General features: G+C 42.4%; 1 protein-coding gene across 2 annotated transcripts in view; it reads left to right on the top strand.

The window, feature by feature from the left end:
• tnrc6c2 (trinucleotide repeat containing adaptor 6C2) overlaps nt 1-18,672 on the top strand; it is a 57,353-nt gene that overhangs the window by 16,738 nt on the left and 21,943 nt on the right. Inside the window, exon 4 of one of the 2 annotated variants that reach the window (XM_033624327.2) lies at nt 11,544-11,948. The exons of the other annotated variant lie outside the window; for it this stretch is intronic. Coding sequence (XP_033480218.1) covers nt 11,544-11,948 — 405 coding nt within the window. The remainder of the gene's footprint in view (nt 1-11,543; nt 11,949-18,672) is intronic. 2 annotated transcript variants of the gene reach the window in all.

The following is an 18,672-nucleotide window of genomic DNA, read 5'->3' as shown; positions in this document are numbered from 1 at the left end:
AGAAGCTAAGATCGAGAAGGAGGGAGGAGGAAAGGAGAGTAAGAAAGAGGAAGTGTAACGGGGCGTTCTGGGGCCAGATAAAAGCGAAAAAATCAGGAAGGAAAGGGAGGAAAGAAAGTAATGAAGCAGTGAGCACTTTAGACGAGTGCCAAAAATGACCGTCGGGAGTCAATGACGGTGCTAATAGAGAAGAGGACTAATGACATGGACATTTGTTTTATGGTATGTTTAATGAGAGATAGAGAGAAAGGGACATGGAATGAGAAACTGATTGTGTGTATGTAGTGGGTGCTCATGCAGACAGAAAGATAAAGAAAGTACGGGAAAGAGGGCCTGTTTGAAGACTAATCGTTCAGTGAGCCATCAGGACCTCTGAGTTTGCTCATAACCTCCCATCTGCAATATGTCTTAAAAGGAAGGTGGCATCAACTGGAATGAGTTGAGTTTTCATGCATGACTCTAAATAATGGAGGTGTGTGTATATGCAGGCGGGAAGAAAATCAGTATGCGGTAGTGATTTGTGTCTTTCCATCCATATCAGTGAATTCTGCCTTCCTTATGCACTCTCAGAAATTCATAGACACATACACATGCACGCCACCTCCCCCATCCACGATGCCTTTTTCTGCTTTCCTCTCTGCAGGCCTCCTTGGTCCCAGGCATTTCAATTTGTTTGCGGTAATCGATCTCGGCCTGGCGCGTTCATATGTATGAAAATGAGATAAAGCTTCGGCGCAGTGGAATTAACTTCTCTGCCCCCCATTAGGCATGGAGCTTCCGAACGCAGGGTTCCAAGAGGCAGCGTCCCACTGCCCCAACCCACCTCCCCCAACCCACACAGGCTGGACCTCTGAGGCGGGGCCCCTCCCTAAACCACCCTTCCTCCTGGTCCCCATTACCTCAGAGGGATGCTGATTATTCACCCCCAGCACACACGCAGCTTCATCACAATCTCTGCCACCGCTGCAATCACAATCACTCAGTTTGACTGCTGCACATACTTGACAAAAACATGCACATGCCAAGACACACACATAGAGGACTGCGTGACAAGTATCTGAAAAGAGAGTATCTGTCAACCTGCAGATTTGTGTTCCTAGATGCCCACAGTCATATTAAAAGACATGCACATCCCTCCCTGCAGCAACTTTGCGCCTTTCAATCTCTGTGACTGAAGCAAATGCTTACATTGTGGAATTGCAAAGCAGCAAAGGAAGTAATATACTAGCCATGGTGGCTTTTAGTATGCACACACACACACACACACACGCACAAATGTTATTGAAGTTAGCAGGAAGTTACACAAATGCAATTCATGAAACAGGTGGCTAGACGCAGGCACAGAAAGCCACAGTAATACCACACTGTGTCTGTCGCTTTACCACACCCAGATAATCAGAAAATCTGCAATCTCCATTTTTGCTGCTCGCGCACTTTTCACTGCCGAAAGGTTACAGAACAAATGTAATGCCTGTCGCTGCCTCGTCCCTCACTTCCCTCCATACACACGCTGTTTCCTCCGCCTGTTTCATTTCACCCACGATATGCTCGACCACATCTGAGGAGAAACATATTTACACGGTGTCACCACGGTGATAACAGCATTATGTTTTTCAAAGTAGCAAGAGGCGCACATAAACACAAGTGCGTCGTATAATTCTGCATTGCATTAATTTGCAATTTCACATGCTATTAATTGCGTCAACGCTTTCGAAAGGGAATTTCATGAATCGCAATCTAATTAGAGGCTAATTTACTTTAGCATTCGGGCTGCTTTTCTCTTCTGTTAACCACATTTATAAACACTCAATGAATTAATAGCGAATAGCTTGTGAATTACATCCTGTGGATTTATGACTGCCAAGCATAATTGTTTTTCCTCTACCCCCCGTGTGCTCGCCCTGCGTGCATGTCAAGTGCAAGAGGAGAGTGAGGGATGGAGAGAGAGAGAGAGAGAGAGAGACAGGGGGCAGAGAGAGAGGAAACAAGAGGGGTGCACAAACTCAAACAATGCTCTCCTCTCTGTATATTCATGTTGTATGATCACTCACAAGCTGCTGACAAGAGAGCCCTTTGGGTGCATCTTGCCCCTCCCCCATCGCCTCCTCCCTCCCCCAACAGCGAGCTGCTTTATGTCAGATATCAGGCAGATTAATGGGATGTAGCTCAGCTGATATGAATGACAGTTCAGACTGTGCTTTGAGGCAAAGGTGTTCACATTTATACAATACGTAGCCCAAAAAACCCACTAACATTTGGCTTTTGGTGGGAAAGGTTAGAATTGGGATTCATTCCCTGGGACAAATGACTTTGCAGTAGTCATGAGTAATAATCAGCTCCAGTCATCAGTGATGGAACCATACACCTGGGCAGAAGCGCAAATTTTTGCTTCTTTTCTGGTGGGATGCAATAATGCACCGCCACAGATTCCGTCCATCTCCCTCCAGCAGCGCTCAAATATCGTTACAAATAGTCAGAACAAAGTTTGAAGCTGAGATTGAATAAGTAACAGATATAAAAAGTAAAAGCCATATTCATCTCCTTCAGAGCTGCATACACAAATCTGGTCTGCTGACTGTGGTCTGTGGCATATTTTAGTGGGTTTCCCCGTGTTTAAAAAAAGCCGCACATGTGTGCTAATTTTGGTGGTGAGGGGCTATATGTGTCCAAAAGGTTTAAAGACTGCCAGTATGCCTGCATAAGCGCCCTTCCCTTCAGCCATTGTCAAACAGCAGTTAGAAAAGAAAATGTCCAGACCTCATATTATTCTACAAGGTGAATTTGACTTGGTGAGATTGTTTCTATTAATTGAATATATTGCATGGTTATAATGCCTTGAAATATGTCATATTATATAAGACATGTATGAACAACTCACATTGAGACTGCAGAAGGGCGCTGCTCCATTTACCTGCTGCGTTCCCTATGCTTTACTAACCCTGGGGCTCTGACTGTTGGAGGCCACCATCCTTGATTTGGGTGTCAGCCTTAAAATGTTGAAGATGCCATGCATCATGCTTCATATCTATGAAATCCAAAACACACCTGTCCTCAGGCAGTTGTTGGCCTCAGGCACTGACCGCGGATACAGGTGTAGCATGATCCTGTTAAAGCTCTTAACCCAGACAGCGAGTTTGCAACTATTAGGGCTAAAAGGCATAAAGGGATTTCTTTGGCCATCTCGTTCATAATTTTAACAGGTCAGAGAGGAACAGCTGAGATGAACAACCGAGACTTGAGAGAGAGGAAGGAGCTTGGCATTGAGAGTAGGGGGCGGGGGCACTAATTAGAAAGAAAGGGTGGAAGGGGCGTGGTATGGAAAGGGGTCACAGGAGGCACAGGAGGTCACAAGAGGCAAATGGAGGTGCGTTAGGCAACTGTCAGTCTCTATAGCAACAGCCCGTTATAGGAAGGGTGAGGGGTGAGAAATTTTGCCTTTTATTTTGTATGTGAGTGAGGGTGTTTCTCTCCACTAATACTGACAGATGGGACCTCATAGAGACACACCCACTTGACCCTCCCTTATGTGCATAAACACAGGCACATACATTTGCTTTCTGCAGTGAAAAGGTTCTCTTGGTAACCGCATCAAATCAACCAAGTGTTGTTGTGAAAGAGGATGTAGACACATTTTGTGGATTGTAAACCCAACATATTGAGAAGGGAAATGACTAACTAGTTCCATAACAGCGGAGGCAGTCATATTGCTGTTGAAATATAACAAGTGTAAGATGATTTGCAGAAGGAAATGAGAGGTGTGATATAGAGGAGGTCATGAACTTAGTCCAAACTCAAATTGCTTTCAGCGTGCACACTTCGTGCACTCTGCAAACTCCTCTATTTGTGCCTCTGTCTCCATATTGTTTTGAGACAATTTCTTGAACCAAACTGATTTGTCGCAAAGGCACGCTTCTTTTCATTAGCTTGTTTTGATGAGCGAAAAGAAAACATTGACTGTACACAGATATAAAACCACTTGGACAAAAGCAGCATGTGTACAATTGTTATACAGAGATGTAAAACCACTTAAAAACATCCTGCATTTTCCTTCTCTTCCCTCCGTCTGAGCTCTTATTGGATTAAGAAACGCACCATTGTGCATGGCATATAGGCCTGTGTGTTGTGACCAGCCCTCCCCCTTCTATAAACATGGCTGCATAATAAAGTGGCTGTGCAGACAATAGACAGAAGAGATGTGGGAACCTGCGCTGCCTGGCACTAGGCTCAGGGAACCAACCACAATTGCTCTTTACAATAACAGATCCCCTACCTTCTTGCCCATTATGCCTTGTTCATGGATTTTCAACTCTGTATCTGATTCCTTTATGCATTTCCTTCCGCCTTTTATGTCTGTTTTACCCCTTCATCTATGCTCACTTGTTCTCTGTTCCTATGCACTTTCTCTTTCTCTCGCTCTCTCTCATTGTGTGTAATTAACCATTTAGTGTGAAGAAGGGCTGTAATTAAAAGTTTGACGTAAGGTTGCAGAGAGCGCCTCAGCTAGAGGGTTTAATGGAATTTACAGTGCACTTGATACAAATGCTAATTTAATTGGCTCTCCTTTTCTACTTCAATTAGAGGTACTGAGGCCACCACCACATTAAAGTCTATATTTGGTTTCCACAACACACCCCTGTAACCTAAATATTTCTGTATATACCTCTCTGTCTCTGCAGCATGCATTGGTTTTTTGTTAAGATGATATCTAAAAATTATCATTGTCCACTGTTGTTAGTCAAACAGCTCACAGTCTGTCTGTTCATCACTTTTGTGGTCAGAAGATGATCACTGATGATCAATGTTGTGCACATTAAGAATTCACAAGAGCTCAAAACTCATTTCACCCAGATTCAAGTGAAGTAATTAACATTCATAGTTCACAATCTGAATTTGAAAGAAGTTCACAGTCCCAAAAAATGAACTAGTTTACGTTCAAGCCTTCCATTTTTGTTTGTTTGTTTTTTAAATAAGATCTTGTGATCATTATTCATGCACAGATATTTCTGAAGACTGGTCGGATGCGTTAACTCGATGTGTTGTTGAAAATTTGTTGCAGATGTGGCTGACGTACAAACTTGTTTTTTTTAGATCTGGCAGGCACACTTGGAATAAAAATGTGAGATTTTTTCCGTTAGGATCTGTACTGATTTGTTCATAAAACACCTTCAGTGATTCATGTGAGCTGGCTTCAGCAGTAATATCACTGCTGCGTTGTCTGAATTGGCATTTGCACTAGCAATGCAGTTGTTGGCTAGTGTGTCGAGCAGTGTTTTCCCCTTGTTGAAATTCGTAGCCCTAGCCCTATGTGGTTAAGTGAAGGAAAAGGTTTAGTTCAGATTTACTTAGGGGGAAACACATGTTGATGGGGAAACAATCTTTGACAGAGCACCGGCATGCTGGGTGCTTAATCCTCAGGTGTAAAACATGAGAGAGCGACGCTTGCATTAACGTGCATTAGTTGCAAACAGAGACGTTCAGTTCACAATTCACCAGAAAACAGCGGCATGTTCAATGAGTGCACTCCTCAAGTGTGTTAATGCACAACACTGATTACTGATCTTGTAAGAAAGTCCCTGACCATCCTTAAGTCAAAATGTCTGGTGTCATAGGTCATCTAGGAGCACAGTAAAAATGTCCGGTTGTAGATTTCCTGAAAAGATTACTGTTACTCGATATTTCAAAATTATGTTTTTGCCATTAGAAGCTGTCAGTCAGTAGTTAGAGAAGGAAACTTCACCTACATTTAGGACTTACTAAGCTGAGAAACCCAGTTTCTGCAAAGCTGTTAGTCATCCAGTTGAGTTCAGATGCAGTACGCTTGTAACGTCACTAATTTTATGTGTGGATTTCATTGCTTTTCACTGGAAGTGAGTGTCACCATCATACCCTTCACTTTACTCATTTAGTCTTTGACAGACACTCATCTGACGGCTTTCCCCAGTTTTTTTTTATTAGTGTTTTTCTGTAGCCCCCAACTCTCCAAAAGCACTTAACCCATCAATCATGGATTAAGAAAAGATCTCTCCTCCTCAAAATGTAAGATGTGTCTCAGTAGATGTATTTATGTTTATTCAGGGCAGAGAGGAGCTGTGTCTGACACAGACTATTCTTCTCACCTCTAACACATTCAGACTGCCGTTTTTACCGTCTCATTTGTGTGTGTATGTCTGCATACGCACACACACTCTGGAGAACATTAATTCTCACTGATACACTTGTTAAATACAGATTACACCATAGATGGCTACACATTACCTAGCGGGATGGTGTTATAGCAGCACTTTTCTTGAAAAATTCATCATTTTTTTTTTAAATCTTTTTTTCTTTTTCTTGCAAGCATAGAATAATGTAATTGAACAGGTTTGTGACTATGTATACTGTATCATGACTATTTTAGAGAAATACGTCACTGCTTGTGCAGGAGATGTGGTCATCTGCAACACAAGGGAGCTGCAGCATGGATACGCCCTTGTTGCTACAACAACACAAACACAGGCTGTGTGAAGCAGGGTGTGTGCGAGGCACGCTGGAGCTGGGACTTGTGTGTCTGTCTTCTTAGTTTGCCTGCTTCCTGTATCAGACTAGCAACAGACATAAACAGTAAGCTGACTTTCTGACCAAATTGTTGAGGAAACTTAAGACTAACTCTTTGGAGCTCTGGCAGTTTCTTTAGAGTGTTTAATCCGTGTATGAATTGCATAGATTTGGCAAATTAGATAACAGATTAAAAAGGAAATCCGTCATTGAGAAATGTTTGCGTGACTGTATTGTCAGTAAGGAGATGTGCACAGGTGGAGAACGAGATCAAAAGAGGCAGATAGCCAGAACTCCTATTTTTGAAGTAGGTCACCTGCTGAATGTTTTAGTGGCTCATTTTTCTGCTCATATTCATAATCACACAAAAAAATGTAAATACAGTCAACTTTCTATTTTGTTTCTTGCTTGTCAACTATTTGGGACTTTTTTTAAAATTTAATATACATTAAGTGAAATTTTGTATTGCTGTGAAAACCAACAAATTTCTGCTTCAATCAACCTTATTTGTTCGTAGTTTCTCGACAAAAAACAAATTTTACAAGATTACAAAGGAACACATCAAGAGAACACTATAATATACCTCAGCCCAATAATCATTTTTACTAAATAGAGCTTGAATGCATGATAATGTAACTTGTGTTGTTCTGGCTGCTAACCGCTAACATTAAGTAGCTCTCCTTCTGCCAATGTCAACACAAATTTGTTGTTCCCAATGTAGCATTATCAGGGAAAAGACAAGGTGCATCCCCTGATGCCTCAATTGTCTGTTAACTGTTTCCCTTTGTCCCAAAGGTGTCGTGGGAAAGATTCGTCCCTAACAGGTTTTCTGTTGTACCAGGGATGACAGGACGCTGTTAGTTTAGAGCCCTGCTTTTAGCCTGTGCAAAACTGATGTGGCATAATAGAAAAACATCGGCCACTGCCATCACTGAAGGTTATTTTATTTGCCGATAGGTCAATGGCAATCAACCAGGTGAATGTAGGCCAGTACTGATGTTCAACTGATAAATTGGTGCATTCCTAGTTACCAGGCTTCTGTTTGAGCAGTGAGCAACACCCAATAGTGCAGACTGCATCCTGGTACTTCCTGGATCGTAGAAGAGTACAGCCTGGAACCAAAACTAGAACTAAGTTTAAACTTCCTGAGGTCTTTAACAGGTTACTGGGTTTGTTAAAAAGTTCTGTCACAACCTTCAAGTAACACCTCACAGCAAGGGAAAAAGAGAAAGAGATGTCAGGACAGGGGCTGGGGGCACAAAATGTGCACTAGGTAGAAAAATTGTTTGGAGTTGGAGGAGATGAAAGAAATGGAAAAGAAAGCAGAGAGAGGTCGGGTGGAGGGGAGACATTTGGAGTGCGGAGATGGAGGACTAGAAACAGGCAAATGGCAAGGTAAGGAGACAGAAACAAGACAGGGGAGAAAAGAGACAGGAGCACAAGAGATGAGGGATCAAGATGGATAAAGGCCCAGAGGGAGAATAACATAGTGAGCAGAGAACACCAGGCTGAGAGACAGGTAGACACGGGGGGAAAAAGGGAGATGGAGACGGAGAGAGAGAGAGCAGTGGTGTTATGGAGCAACCCGCTGATGGAAAGACAGAGAAGGGAGGGGAGGTGATTGGAAACGGAGTGGGGAGGACAGCAAGGAAAGGGGGCAGGGCAGCGTGTGTTCACTGTCCTGCTGTCTGATTGGTCGAGGCAGTGTCAGGCGGGCCGGGATGAATTTAATCAGAGATGTGCGTCACCAGCTGCAGTTCCAAGCCAACAGCAAGCCAGCCAGATACTGCTGGAGGGGGGCAGGCTCTCTCCCTCTGTCTCCCTCCCCCTCTCTGCATGTGCATTTGACTAAAATCTCATCGGTGGAAGGGGCTGAAAACAACTGTGAAAGTCTCTTTTTAAGTGTATGTGTGATACATTGGTATATTTTCAAGAAACATGTAGAGGCGTTTGTGCCTCTGTGGACGTGCGTGTGTAAAGGGCATCATTAGAAGAAAGACGACAACAACAATGTTTTGCCTACAAATACCTCGCCACATATGCACAGTAGTTCTCTTCCTGTGGAGGAGTTGTGTTTTAGATGTGTCTGTGTAACTGCAAATTCAAGTTCCTTGCATATCCGTGCTGTTTCTGCGTGTCAGCAGGTAGGCAGCCATCTGGATTAGTGTTGCGCTCACTGAGAGGGCCTCTGTTTTTAGCTTTTAGACAAGCTCTTGGCAGGCACAGTGAATACCTCTGCTCTCTGAATTTACTTTAACCTCCAGTGTGGCAGCTTTGGCCCGTGTGTGTGTGTGTGTGTGTGTGTGTGTGTGTGTGTGTGCGCGTGTGTGTGTGTGTGCGTGTGTGTGCGTGCATGCGTGCGTGTCACTGTGTGGTTAATTGCCAGCAGGAGTAGTTCTCACACTAGACAGAATGAAGCTTTAATTGACAAATTATTTCTATGCCATCAATTTCCCACTATTTCATGGTTTGAAAAAAACATCCCCTTCCCTCCACACAGACTCGCACAACCTTTGTCTTTGTCGTTACTCTCTCTCTCGTCCCTTGAGTGAAGGCAGACTCAGCTGTTGTTTAGAACAGCCATATCTATCTTGGGACTATAGAAAACAACATCATCAACTCTATTCATCATGCATTTACCCACGGACCAAGAAACTGTAATTCACAGCAGCTCTTAGGTCACTAGCAATTGGCAGTCATTATGAAAGCAGCTGTTTGTGAGTGGCAGGGAGCTCTCAGGTAGAGTAGTGCCATACCAGATCTAGTTGAGTTTCCTCATAGGTGCATACAGCCACAGACTCGCACCAACATCCTCCGCAGCTTCCTCAGTAAGAATTATTCAGTGTATAGGTCAGGCAATCTTTTTCCCCTCAGCCTTGCAGCACCCCAGAGAGGAAACTTTAGCCAGGCCAATCTGTTTGGTTGGTAGCTGTCCAGGCTCTACTAATAATAACACCTTTCAGGCTAACGCTCAATTAGATGGCTGGCTGGTCACTGCAACCAGCAGGGAAAGGGTCAGGCCGAGGCCAAAGCAGCAGGGAAAGGTGTGTGTGAGTGTTTGTGTGTGTGGGGAGGGGGCAAGTGAACAGAGTGTAATGAAGAGGAAAGGATGTGTCTCCATGTGTTTGTGTGTATGTGTATTTGTGTGTGTGTGTCAGTGTTCAGTCAGCAGAAAAAATATGACCTTTTCATAGAGTGCGTCTGGGCCAGTAACATATGTTCGACAAAAGGCTGCATGAGGCAGTTAACTTAAAGGGACATGCCACACCAACATACAGTGCAGACAAACACACTCAATTATCAACACCTGCTGTGTACTACACATAAGATTCAATAGACGAAATTAACTTTTCAGAGACTGCATGAACAGGTGTTGAAAATAAAACATGTCTGTTTTGTATTCTTTAAAGATTTTCCCCATAAATAGGACCGTTCCATCACATACTGCTCGAATATAACATCATTAGACGGCTTTTTTCTGTGTTATCTCCACATGTACAGTTCATATACACTGTAGCCCATTTTCGCCAGTGTGATGAAAAAAGGATCATGCTACGTAATTATAATGAGAAACTATCTGAAAATGACTTAGTGCCCCAAAATGACTAAGTATCCCAAAATAAGGAGTTAGTATTTCTAAATAACAACTAAGTATCCCAAAATAAGGAGTTGGTATCTCAAAATAAAGACCAAGTATCCCAAAATAAGGAGTAAGTATCCCCTAAATGATGAGTTTGCATCTTAAAATATTGACTATGTATCCCAAAATAAGGAGTTAGTAATTCAAAATGAAGACCAAGTATTCCAAAATAAGGAGTTAGTGTCTCAAAATAAAGACCAAGTATCCCAAAATAAGGAGTTAGTATCTCAAAATAAAGACCAAGTATCCCAAAATAAGGAGTTGGTATCTCAAAATAAAGACCAAGTATCCCAAAATAAGGAGTAAGTATCTCAAAATAATGACCAAGTATCCCCTAAATGATGAGTTTGCATTTTAAAATATTGACTATGTATCCCAAAATAAGGAGTTAGTATCTCAAAATAAAGACCAAGTATCCCAAAATAAGGAGTTAGTATCTCAAAAGAATGACCAAGTATCCCCTAAATGAGTTTGCAACTTAAAATATTGACTATGTATCCCAAAATAAGGAGTTAGTAACTCAAAATAAAGACCAAGTATTCCAAAATAAGGAGTTAGTGTCTCAAAATAAAGACCAAGTATTCCAAAATAAGGGGTTAGTATGTCAAAAGAAAGTGTCCCAAAATAAGTAGTTAATATCTCAAAATAAACACTAAGTGTCCCAAAATAATGAGTTAGCATCTTAAAATATTGACTATGTATTCCAAAATAATGAGTCAGTATCCCAAAATAAGGAGTTAGGATCTCAAAATAAACACTAAGTATCTCAAAATAAGGAGTTAGTATCTCAAAATAATGACTTAGTATCCCCAAATAAGGAGTTAGTATCTCAAAATATTGACTATGTATCCCAAAATTATAAGTTAGTATCCCAAAATAATTAGTTAATTAAAATGATAATGATAATTAAGATAGAATAATGATGTAGTATCCCAACATAATTAGTTAAAATCACAAAATAGTGACTTAGTATCTCAAGATAATGAGAAGCTTTCTTAAAGTATTGACTTAATATCTGAACTTAGTGAGAAACTATGTTAAGTCTTTATTTTGAGAAAGTTTATTCTTATAATGAGCTAACAGGATCTTTTTTATGACACTGGCAGAAATGGACTTCCATACATATAGATATTGTAACATTAAGGAATGGCTTAAACTGGACTAATGCTCAGAAAATTTCAGCCACCCTTTTTTTGGTCACCAGCTGTCAAATGTCAGCACCACACAGCCAGATATCATTTCTGTTATTTAAGGGACTAATAGTGAGTTAACCCAGACGTTAATACCTTGCTACCTGCATGTGTCTTTCTGTGTGTGTGTGTGTGTGTGTGTGTGTGTGCCTGTGTGCCTGTGTATTGTATCCATCCAGTGCCAGAGCCTGCTCCCACTAAGCCCAGTCCCGGCCCACCCCATCACCTCCACCCCGCCAGCCCTACGCTGCCCCTCTCCTCCTCCTCTTCTTCTGGCAATGGCAAGCGCGCCTCCTCCAGTAGCCAACTCCCGACTCAGACTCCCCCTCAGCAGCAGTGCCAGTTGTCCTCTGCCAGTGCTCGCTACCCGCCCAGAGAGGTGCCCCCGCGCTTCCGCCAGCAGGAGCACAAGCAGCTACTGAAGAGAGGCCAGCCACTGCCTGCAGGAGCCCTCAGCGCTCTCACCCTCTCCTCCTCCTCTTCCTCCTCCTCTTCGCCCTCATCATCTTACTCTTCTTGTTCTACGACTACCAGCAGCACTTCCCCAAACTCTGCCACGTCCACTGCGAGCAAACGTCACCCAGGTTTGTGTCAATACAGTCAACAAAATTGCCCCAGAATAGATTTATTTATTTATTTATTTATTTCATTTCAATGCTTTTGTGGTGGCTGTGTGCAATTTTTTTCACTCTTTAAACTTCATTCAGTCTGAGATTGTTTTTAATTTTTGTGCATGTCGGCTGTATTTTGGCTGCATATTTAGTGACATTTCACTCAGTGAGCTTTAAATCTAACATTCTGCTTCGACCTTTGTTTCTCTCACTTTGATTTTCCCACATTTTGTGAGACAAATGTAACATGCTGGGAATTATAAATAGTTTTTTAGTATCCTACATTACGCTTCATTTCAGAGTTTGTATTCAGTTTGCCTTGGTGCAGACACAGCAGTTTGCAAAGCAGCATTGACAGATTTACTGCGTTCTAGGCATAATAAATTATGGCGATTATAATTGTAGCTTAACGACACACCTTCACTTTCTGTCAGAATAAAATAATGACGACATACAGCTCCTATATTACGTGGGTAGGCAGACGAATTTAAAGCCAAATTAAAATTTAAGACTTTAGCCTAAGCTGTTTTCAGTTGAAAGGATTCTGATAGGTTTGTGCTATTAGAGTGTGCAAGTCTGGATCCTGGTGCAGATATCACTGGCAGTAATTAGGCCAACTTCTTTCAGAGCCTTGAAAAATCTTGTTTAGACATTTTAGTGTTAGTCAGAAGAACACGGTTTAGTTGTTTAAGCCTCTGCATGCTCTTTTGCTCGACTCACAGGACCACACACTCGTACACACACTCGCACTCTCAGACCTCTGTAGCCAGCGGTAATCTTTTAATGAACTCACCGGTGGCCTCTAAGATCACTAATACTGAACCTGCCTTAAGGTGCTCATTGTGCGGCAGCTTGTATGTATTCGTATGCAAGTAATGCGTTGATAAAGGATGGTCATGATTTATTTATAGTATTGTTACAGCTATTTTCTCTCCATTTATGGATATCACGGTATTTCTTTTTCACATGCACACTCAAGATTTTCTCAGTTTTTTCAATCATTATTTCTGCTTATTGTGAGTGCATTCTTCTGAAAGGCTTTTTCTGTGTGAAGCAATCACAACCATCTGCTAATGTACACAGACACACCTCAGATCTTCTAATGCAACACACACGGACATAGATGCAAGGATATCTCTGTAGCACGCAGTGTTTTCATGTTCAGGTTAGCTAGAGCTTTCTTGAGTATCTGCTCACATCTTTGTTGAGTTTCTCTTCTCTCAGTCTCTTTTTTCCCCTCTTTCTTTTCATCAGTGCTCCTTTGCCACTCTGTGCTGCCTTTCATTACTGACTCAACATTTGCTGGGACAACACCAGGCACTCAGTAAACAAATCTGCAGCAGCTGTGTGGTGCAAGGCTAGCTAGTGAGCAAACTACAGCCCTCTGCATCACAGAGGCAACTGGTACTTGAATGCCCTGTTTAGTCACCGTTGTTTTTGTGCTTGGGCCTATGCCACCGATAACAGCTTTAAACAAAAGCTTAAAGTTTGTGTAGCCTGTCAGTTGAAGTCTGTTTTTTGCAAGCTGTGCCTTATTTAATAGTTCATTTAAAGAGTAAGTTTAGTATTTCAACCTGGACTTAAATATCTCACATTTTTTGTGTCAGATTGTTATTCATTTTAGTGTCTGGCAACTTATAGAAAGCATCCCTACAGAGCTCAGTCTTGTTGTTAGGATAAGATCTTTTTTTTTAAATCAGAAAAAGCCCCGAAAATCGCCAACGCCAATTCCACCAGAATCCATTTAAATAAACAGTAATTAGGGTGTACAGAGCCAGCATATTTTCACATCTAGCTGGGTGAATTGAGGGTTTATTTTAACCAAACCAGAGTTGGTGTGTTTCAGTGAAGTGTGCTGTATGGTGATAAAATTACTGTTTATTTAAATGGAGTCTGGTGGGTTTGGCGATAGCAGTTTCAGGGCTGTTTCTGGTTAAACAAAAAGGATCTTGAGGTTTGTCTCTGTAGGGATACTTTCCATAAGTTGTCAGGCACTTGAAATAATAATACCAGTATGTCCATAGCAAAAGCACTTTTAGTGGATGTAAATTGACGGTGCATAATTGCCCCAAGTGGTTACATTGCAGCCTGTTTTGCTGTTGCCATCTGCAGCCCTCTTGCTCAGTAGAGGACAGTTTCAAAGATTTTTGTTCCCATTAGTCATCTAGACATAAAACATGGAAAAATAGGGTCCAGGTTGAAAAATACAGAATTTATCCGTAAATGAAAATGTTATAAATCAATCTGGTTTTTTTTTCAGGATTTTACAAACAATATTTAAATATTGATACTTGTATTTTTTCTCTATTTATTATCAGTTCAGAGGCTAAGACTTTCTATTATGATATTTATTTTCTGTGCTCAGCTGTTTAGTGCAGGGTTTCCTCAGCTGTGGGCCAGGATCTAAATTTGGCTGCAGGCTTAACTCACTCAAGAGAAGCAGCACCTCTAAGCCTTTAGATTTAAAAGAATATATTTCTCCTTTTGGCTTCAGACAAGTTAAGCTCCCCTGGTTCAGTGTATTAACCTATAATGTCCTTAATATTGTCCTAGTCCAGCGGTTGTTGTCCTTTTTGGCCTTTACCTCGCCCCGGTTTTCCCAGGGGTCCCTCAGTACAACACAGCCTGTGGCATAGTAGCCACTAGCTCTGCTTCCACCCCGTTTCCCTCTCGTTCCTGTCCCAAGGGCTTCCCCTTCACAGCCTGTTCCGTCCTGTCCTGTCTGCTCAGCTAATAGCCTCGAGCTAGTGGCCCTGTTGTTGCAATGATTCTGGCATACATAATTTAGAGAGTGGACGTTGTAGTTAAACTTACTACCCTGCACTTGAAGATTTAAGCCCAAGCCTCTACTTTCTTCACCCAAAACATCACTACTTTGGAAGTGGGGAGTTTGAGAAACAACATAAATTTGCACAATAATACTATACCAGGTTCTGCTCTTGTAGTCCCAGCTGCAGTGGTTGTGTTTGCAGCAATATGAAGAATCTGAAATGGAGTTCCAACAGATTATTTTATTTATGCATGACTTCTATTTTTGCAAGACAACACATTTGCAATGCTGTGTTTTGAACTTACCCAACCATGTAAACAAAGTACATGGATTAATTAAATAAGTTAACCATCAAGTCACCAATCATTTACATCATTATCATAGGTAAGAGAATCATTTATAGCTTTTTCTAAATTTGCACAACTTTTATCAAAATGACAGTATCATGTCAGGTTCATGCAATATTTTATGTACCCAGTCGGCATGCACAGACACAAAGTTTTCTTCGTCAGTGTAACTGTAAGGAACGGATGAACTCTGTTTTGAGGACATGTTTTTCTGACCTCACTGGTGAGGTTACTGTCGCCCAAAGGGATGTGATGATGTTCCTCCACACCCTTTTTCACTTGTGTGCACATGCAAACACAAACACATGTGCATAGATGTAGTGTCTGTGCAGCAGTAAAAAACACACTAGTGACCTAGTTGTGTCCTCTCAGATCTGTGTCTGCCTTGCAGGCCAGCTGGCTCAGAGTTTAAAGGGGTACACACACACATGCACGCACAACCACACATGCGTGTTGGTTTAAAAGCCAGCAAAACTGCAGTATTATTGAGTAGATATCCTAAGGTGGTTAAATGCATTCCTTTTGTCCTACTTTTGTTTACTTTCCTCACATTTGGTTCAGAAAAATCAACCTGATTTCATTTAGATGCTATACTAAGTTTAAGTTCATGTGACTTGTAACATTCCAGCAGGCTACCCACACACACCGCCCCATCCCGAAAGTCTGAAAGGCAACCCCCTCTAAAGTCAAGGGCATTCACACCACTCCCACGTAACCTCCGCTCTCTGAAACCCATTTAATTGTCCCAAACACCAGACAGAGACCCCCTGTCCCCTCTCCCTCCCTCCCGTCGCCCCATCCCCGTCTCTCCAGCTGACTGGGGACCATTAAGTAGTCCTGAGCAGCCAGCAGCCGTCCAGACAGGCTCCCCAGTAGCAGGTGCTGAAGTGGGGGGTCTCTTAAGACTGTGGGAACTGCAGCCCAACAGCTGTTTGCTGGTCACCCAGTTAGAGTATGTAGCCAGAAGGCACTCTGCTGGGTGCTGTTAAAACACTCAGCCCTTTCATTTGTGCCCTTTTAATTTTCAGGTGAAGCAGTTGGGCTTGTGAGCATATCTTGTATACGTTAAATGCATTTTGTGTACGTGGAACAGAGTGGGGTTTTCTTTTAAAAATGCTTAAAATGCAAAATTCAAAGTGAATGAGTTGTCTGGACACAGTTCTCAACATGGAGGTGGCTGATCCAGTGGCTAGCTCCATAAACAGTGCTGACAGAGCCAACGGTTTTAACCTGGAAGGTGGGCGCTACGCTTGCGCGACAGAAGTCCAGATATCAGCAGTATGAGCGCTGTGCAGTGCAGCGATGAGGTAGCCAGTGGGATACACACATGCACTAATATGCACGTGCAGCCAGACCAGTTTACCACAACAAATCACATAGAAGCTCAGACTGCATCAGAGGTAGCGTGACTTTATTCTCTGCTAAGGATGCCATTATTCCTTCAAATCTTTAAACAGCAAAGAGTGGTTTGCTGCTATTTTTATACTCTGAATGTCTCGTATAGAACCTTTAACAATTTTCTTTTTTAAAACATGTTCCTCAAGTACCTTCTCATGGTACCCTCTCATGTTAATGTGAGTGTGCTTCTTCAAACATGGTACCATTAAGATATAAAAATAACTACCACTTAGGTCTTGTATGTTTTAAAACCATAATCACAAGACTACTTGGCCCTAATGAAGCCGGGGAGGTATAGATCGCCCCATGTGCTCAGGCTGTGACACATACACACACATACGCACACAAGTGATGGAACCCCCTAGTGGCTTCATTAATCCAGCCTCTGTCAGGGAAACCAGAGAAGTCACCATGGTCTCGCACTCCTATTTTTTCTCTTCTCTCAGCAGAGGTAAACAGACATGAATAATGAGCTTTTTAAACCCTCCTGTGACCATTTCCTCAGTCTTTCTTTCCCTCCCTGCTTCCGGAAAAACAAGTACACGCCGTCTTTGATCCTAGTGGGCGTAAAAGCACTCCTCAAAGAGAGATGGAGAGGGTCTATTTGAGGACAAAAGACTACTAAACGTCCCCTCCTGCTCTGGTTCTGGTGTTATGTCACCCCACGGTTTGCTCTGAGAAAACCAAGCGTAGTGTTCAGCACACAGTTAAACTAAGGATTTCATTTATTGTCACACCATCTCTCTGAGTCTGTTCATGCTTTCTCTCTCACCGTCTCCCTTTCTTTTCCCTTGCCACTGCAAGTGCCAACCCCTCCCCCCAGACTTTCCTCCATCTCTCCCTACCACCCTCTCCCTCTCTCTTTCTGTCACCCTGCCTTTCATTTCATTCAAAGGGGAGGGGAGGCATTTAATTCTTGGCTACCTGCCCATTTCTATGATGGCAGCTAGTCTCATTATCAGAAGCTCATCTCTCGCTTCTTTCTGCCTCAACTCTAGCAAGCTGGCATCACAGCTTTAATGTGTTGTCGCTGTTGTTTAATGTCACTTTTTCAGCACAAGCACTCCTGGTGTGCTCATCATCAGGAATTGTTTTGTTGTTATTTAGCTCCAGTCCAGGTTCTATGCAGAGAGCAGGCATGCATCTACACGCATGGACTTGCACATACATACGCACAAAAAGGCAGCTATGCCTCCTGTTGGAAGCATGAGGAGCCATAAAGGGCCCCTTGCTTTTTAATTTTGACCCTTTTCATTCACAGAGCGTAATAAGAGTCTGCCCTCCTAATTGCAACCAGAATGAAAGCAGCACCACATTACTGACACATGATTGCAAATGGTGGATGGAAATAATTGTCCCCTTTTCTTTGTTTTTCATGTTCAGCTTGCTTTCGACTCTCCCCCCCTGCCAAATCACAGCTTTGCCAAGAACCAGCAAGATCTTTCTATTGGAATGTCTGGGGAGGGAGTCGAAAGGGGGACAACAGGGGCATGTTGAGGTGAAAGAGGAGAGACTTCGTTAAGCATTAGTCCACACATGTATGCATGTATCTACAGAGGTAGACACAGTAGCATTAGCGCCTATACAGTATATTGCAATCCAATCCAGTAGTCCAGCAATAAATACTCCTAATGCAGAGCTCCTAATGTTCCATTTTGGTTCCCACATTTGCCATTTATGTTGCACATAATGCCTGCGCATTCTGCACATACTATTGGTCCAAAATATAACTCGCACCCAGTAGCAGCAGTGCATTGCTGGTATCCATATTGTTTTTGAGCGGGTAGCTTGCCACAGACATACTGAGAGGATGTCTGCTGTTTCCCCATCCTTGCACAGATCTGTGTAAGCACTCTGAGAGTGGCGCTGGTGCACCTCTCCTCAGGTATTTTTCCACTCTCTCTCTCTCTCTCTCCCCTCGACTGACCCCTTTTTTCCACCGCAGGCAACACACAGTCCTTTTTCTTTCCTTTTTTTGTTTTATGTGGATTTTTTTGTTTGAAATTTGGTTCGTTCACAGTGTCTGTGACAGAAGTGATAAAAAAGACGGCTGCTTTCCAGGCTTTGATTAACTTATCATGTAACCTTTTTTTTATACTCTTCAGGAAACAAAATGTGCAAATGAGACCGAGACAAAGAGAGAGAGAAAGAGACACCGGGTGGGTGAGGGGTCGACTGAACC

The sequence above is a fragment of the Epinephelus lanceolatus genome, chromosome 3 (genome assembly GCF_041903045.1).
Source record: "Epinephelus lanceolatus isolate andai-2023 chromosome 3, ASM4190304v1, whole genome shotgun sequence".
In the NCBI taxonomy this organism is placed as follows: domain Eukaryota; kingdom Metazoa; phylum Chordata; class Actinopteri; order Perciformes; family Serranidae; genus Epinephelus; species Epinephelus lanceolatus.
This window is presented reverse-complemented; position numbering and strand designations above follow the sequence as displayed.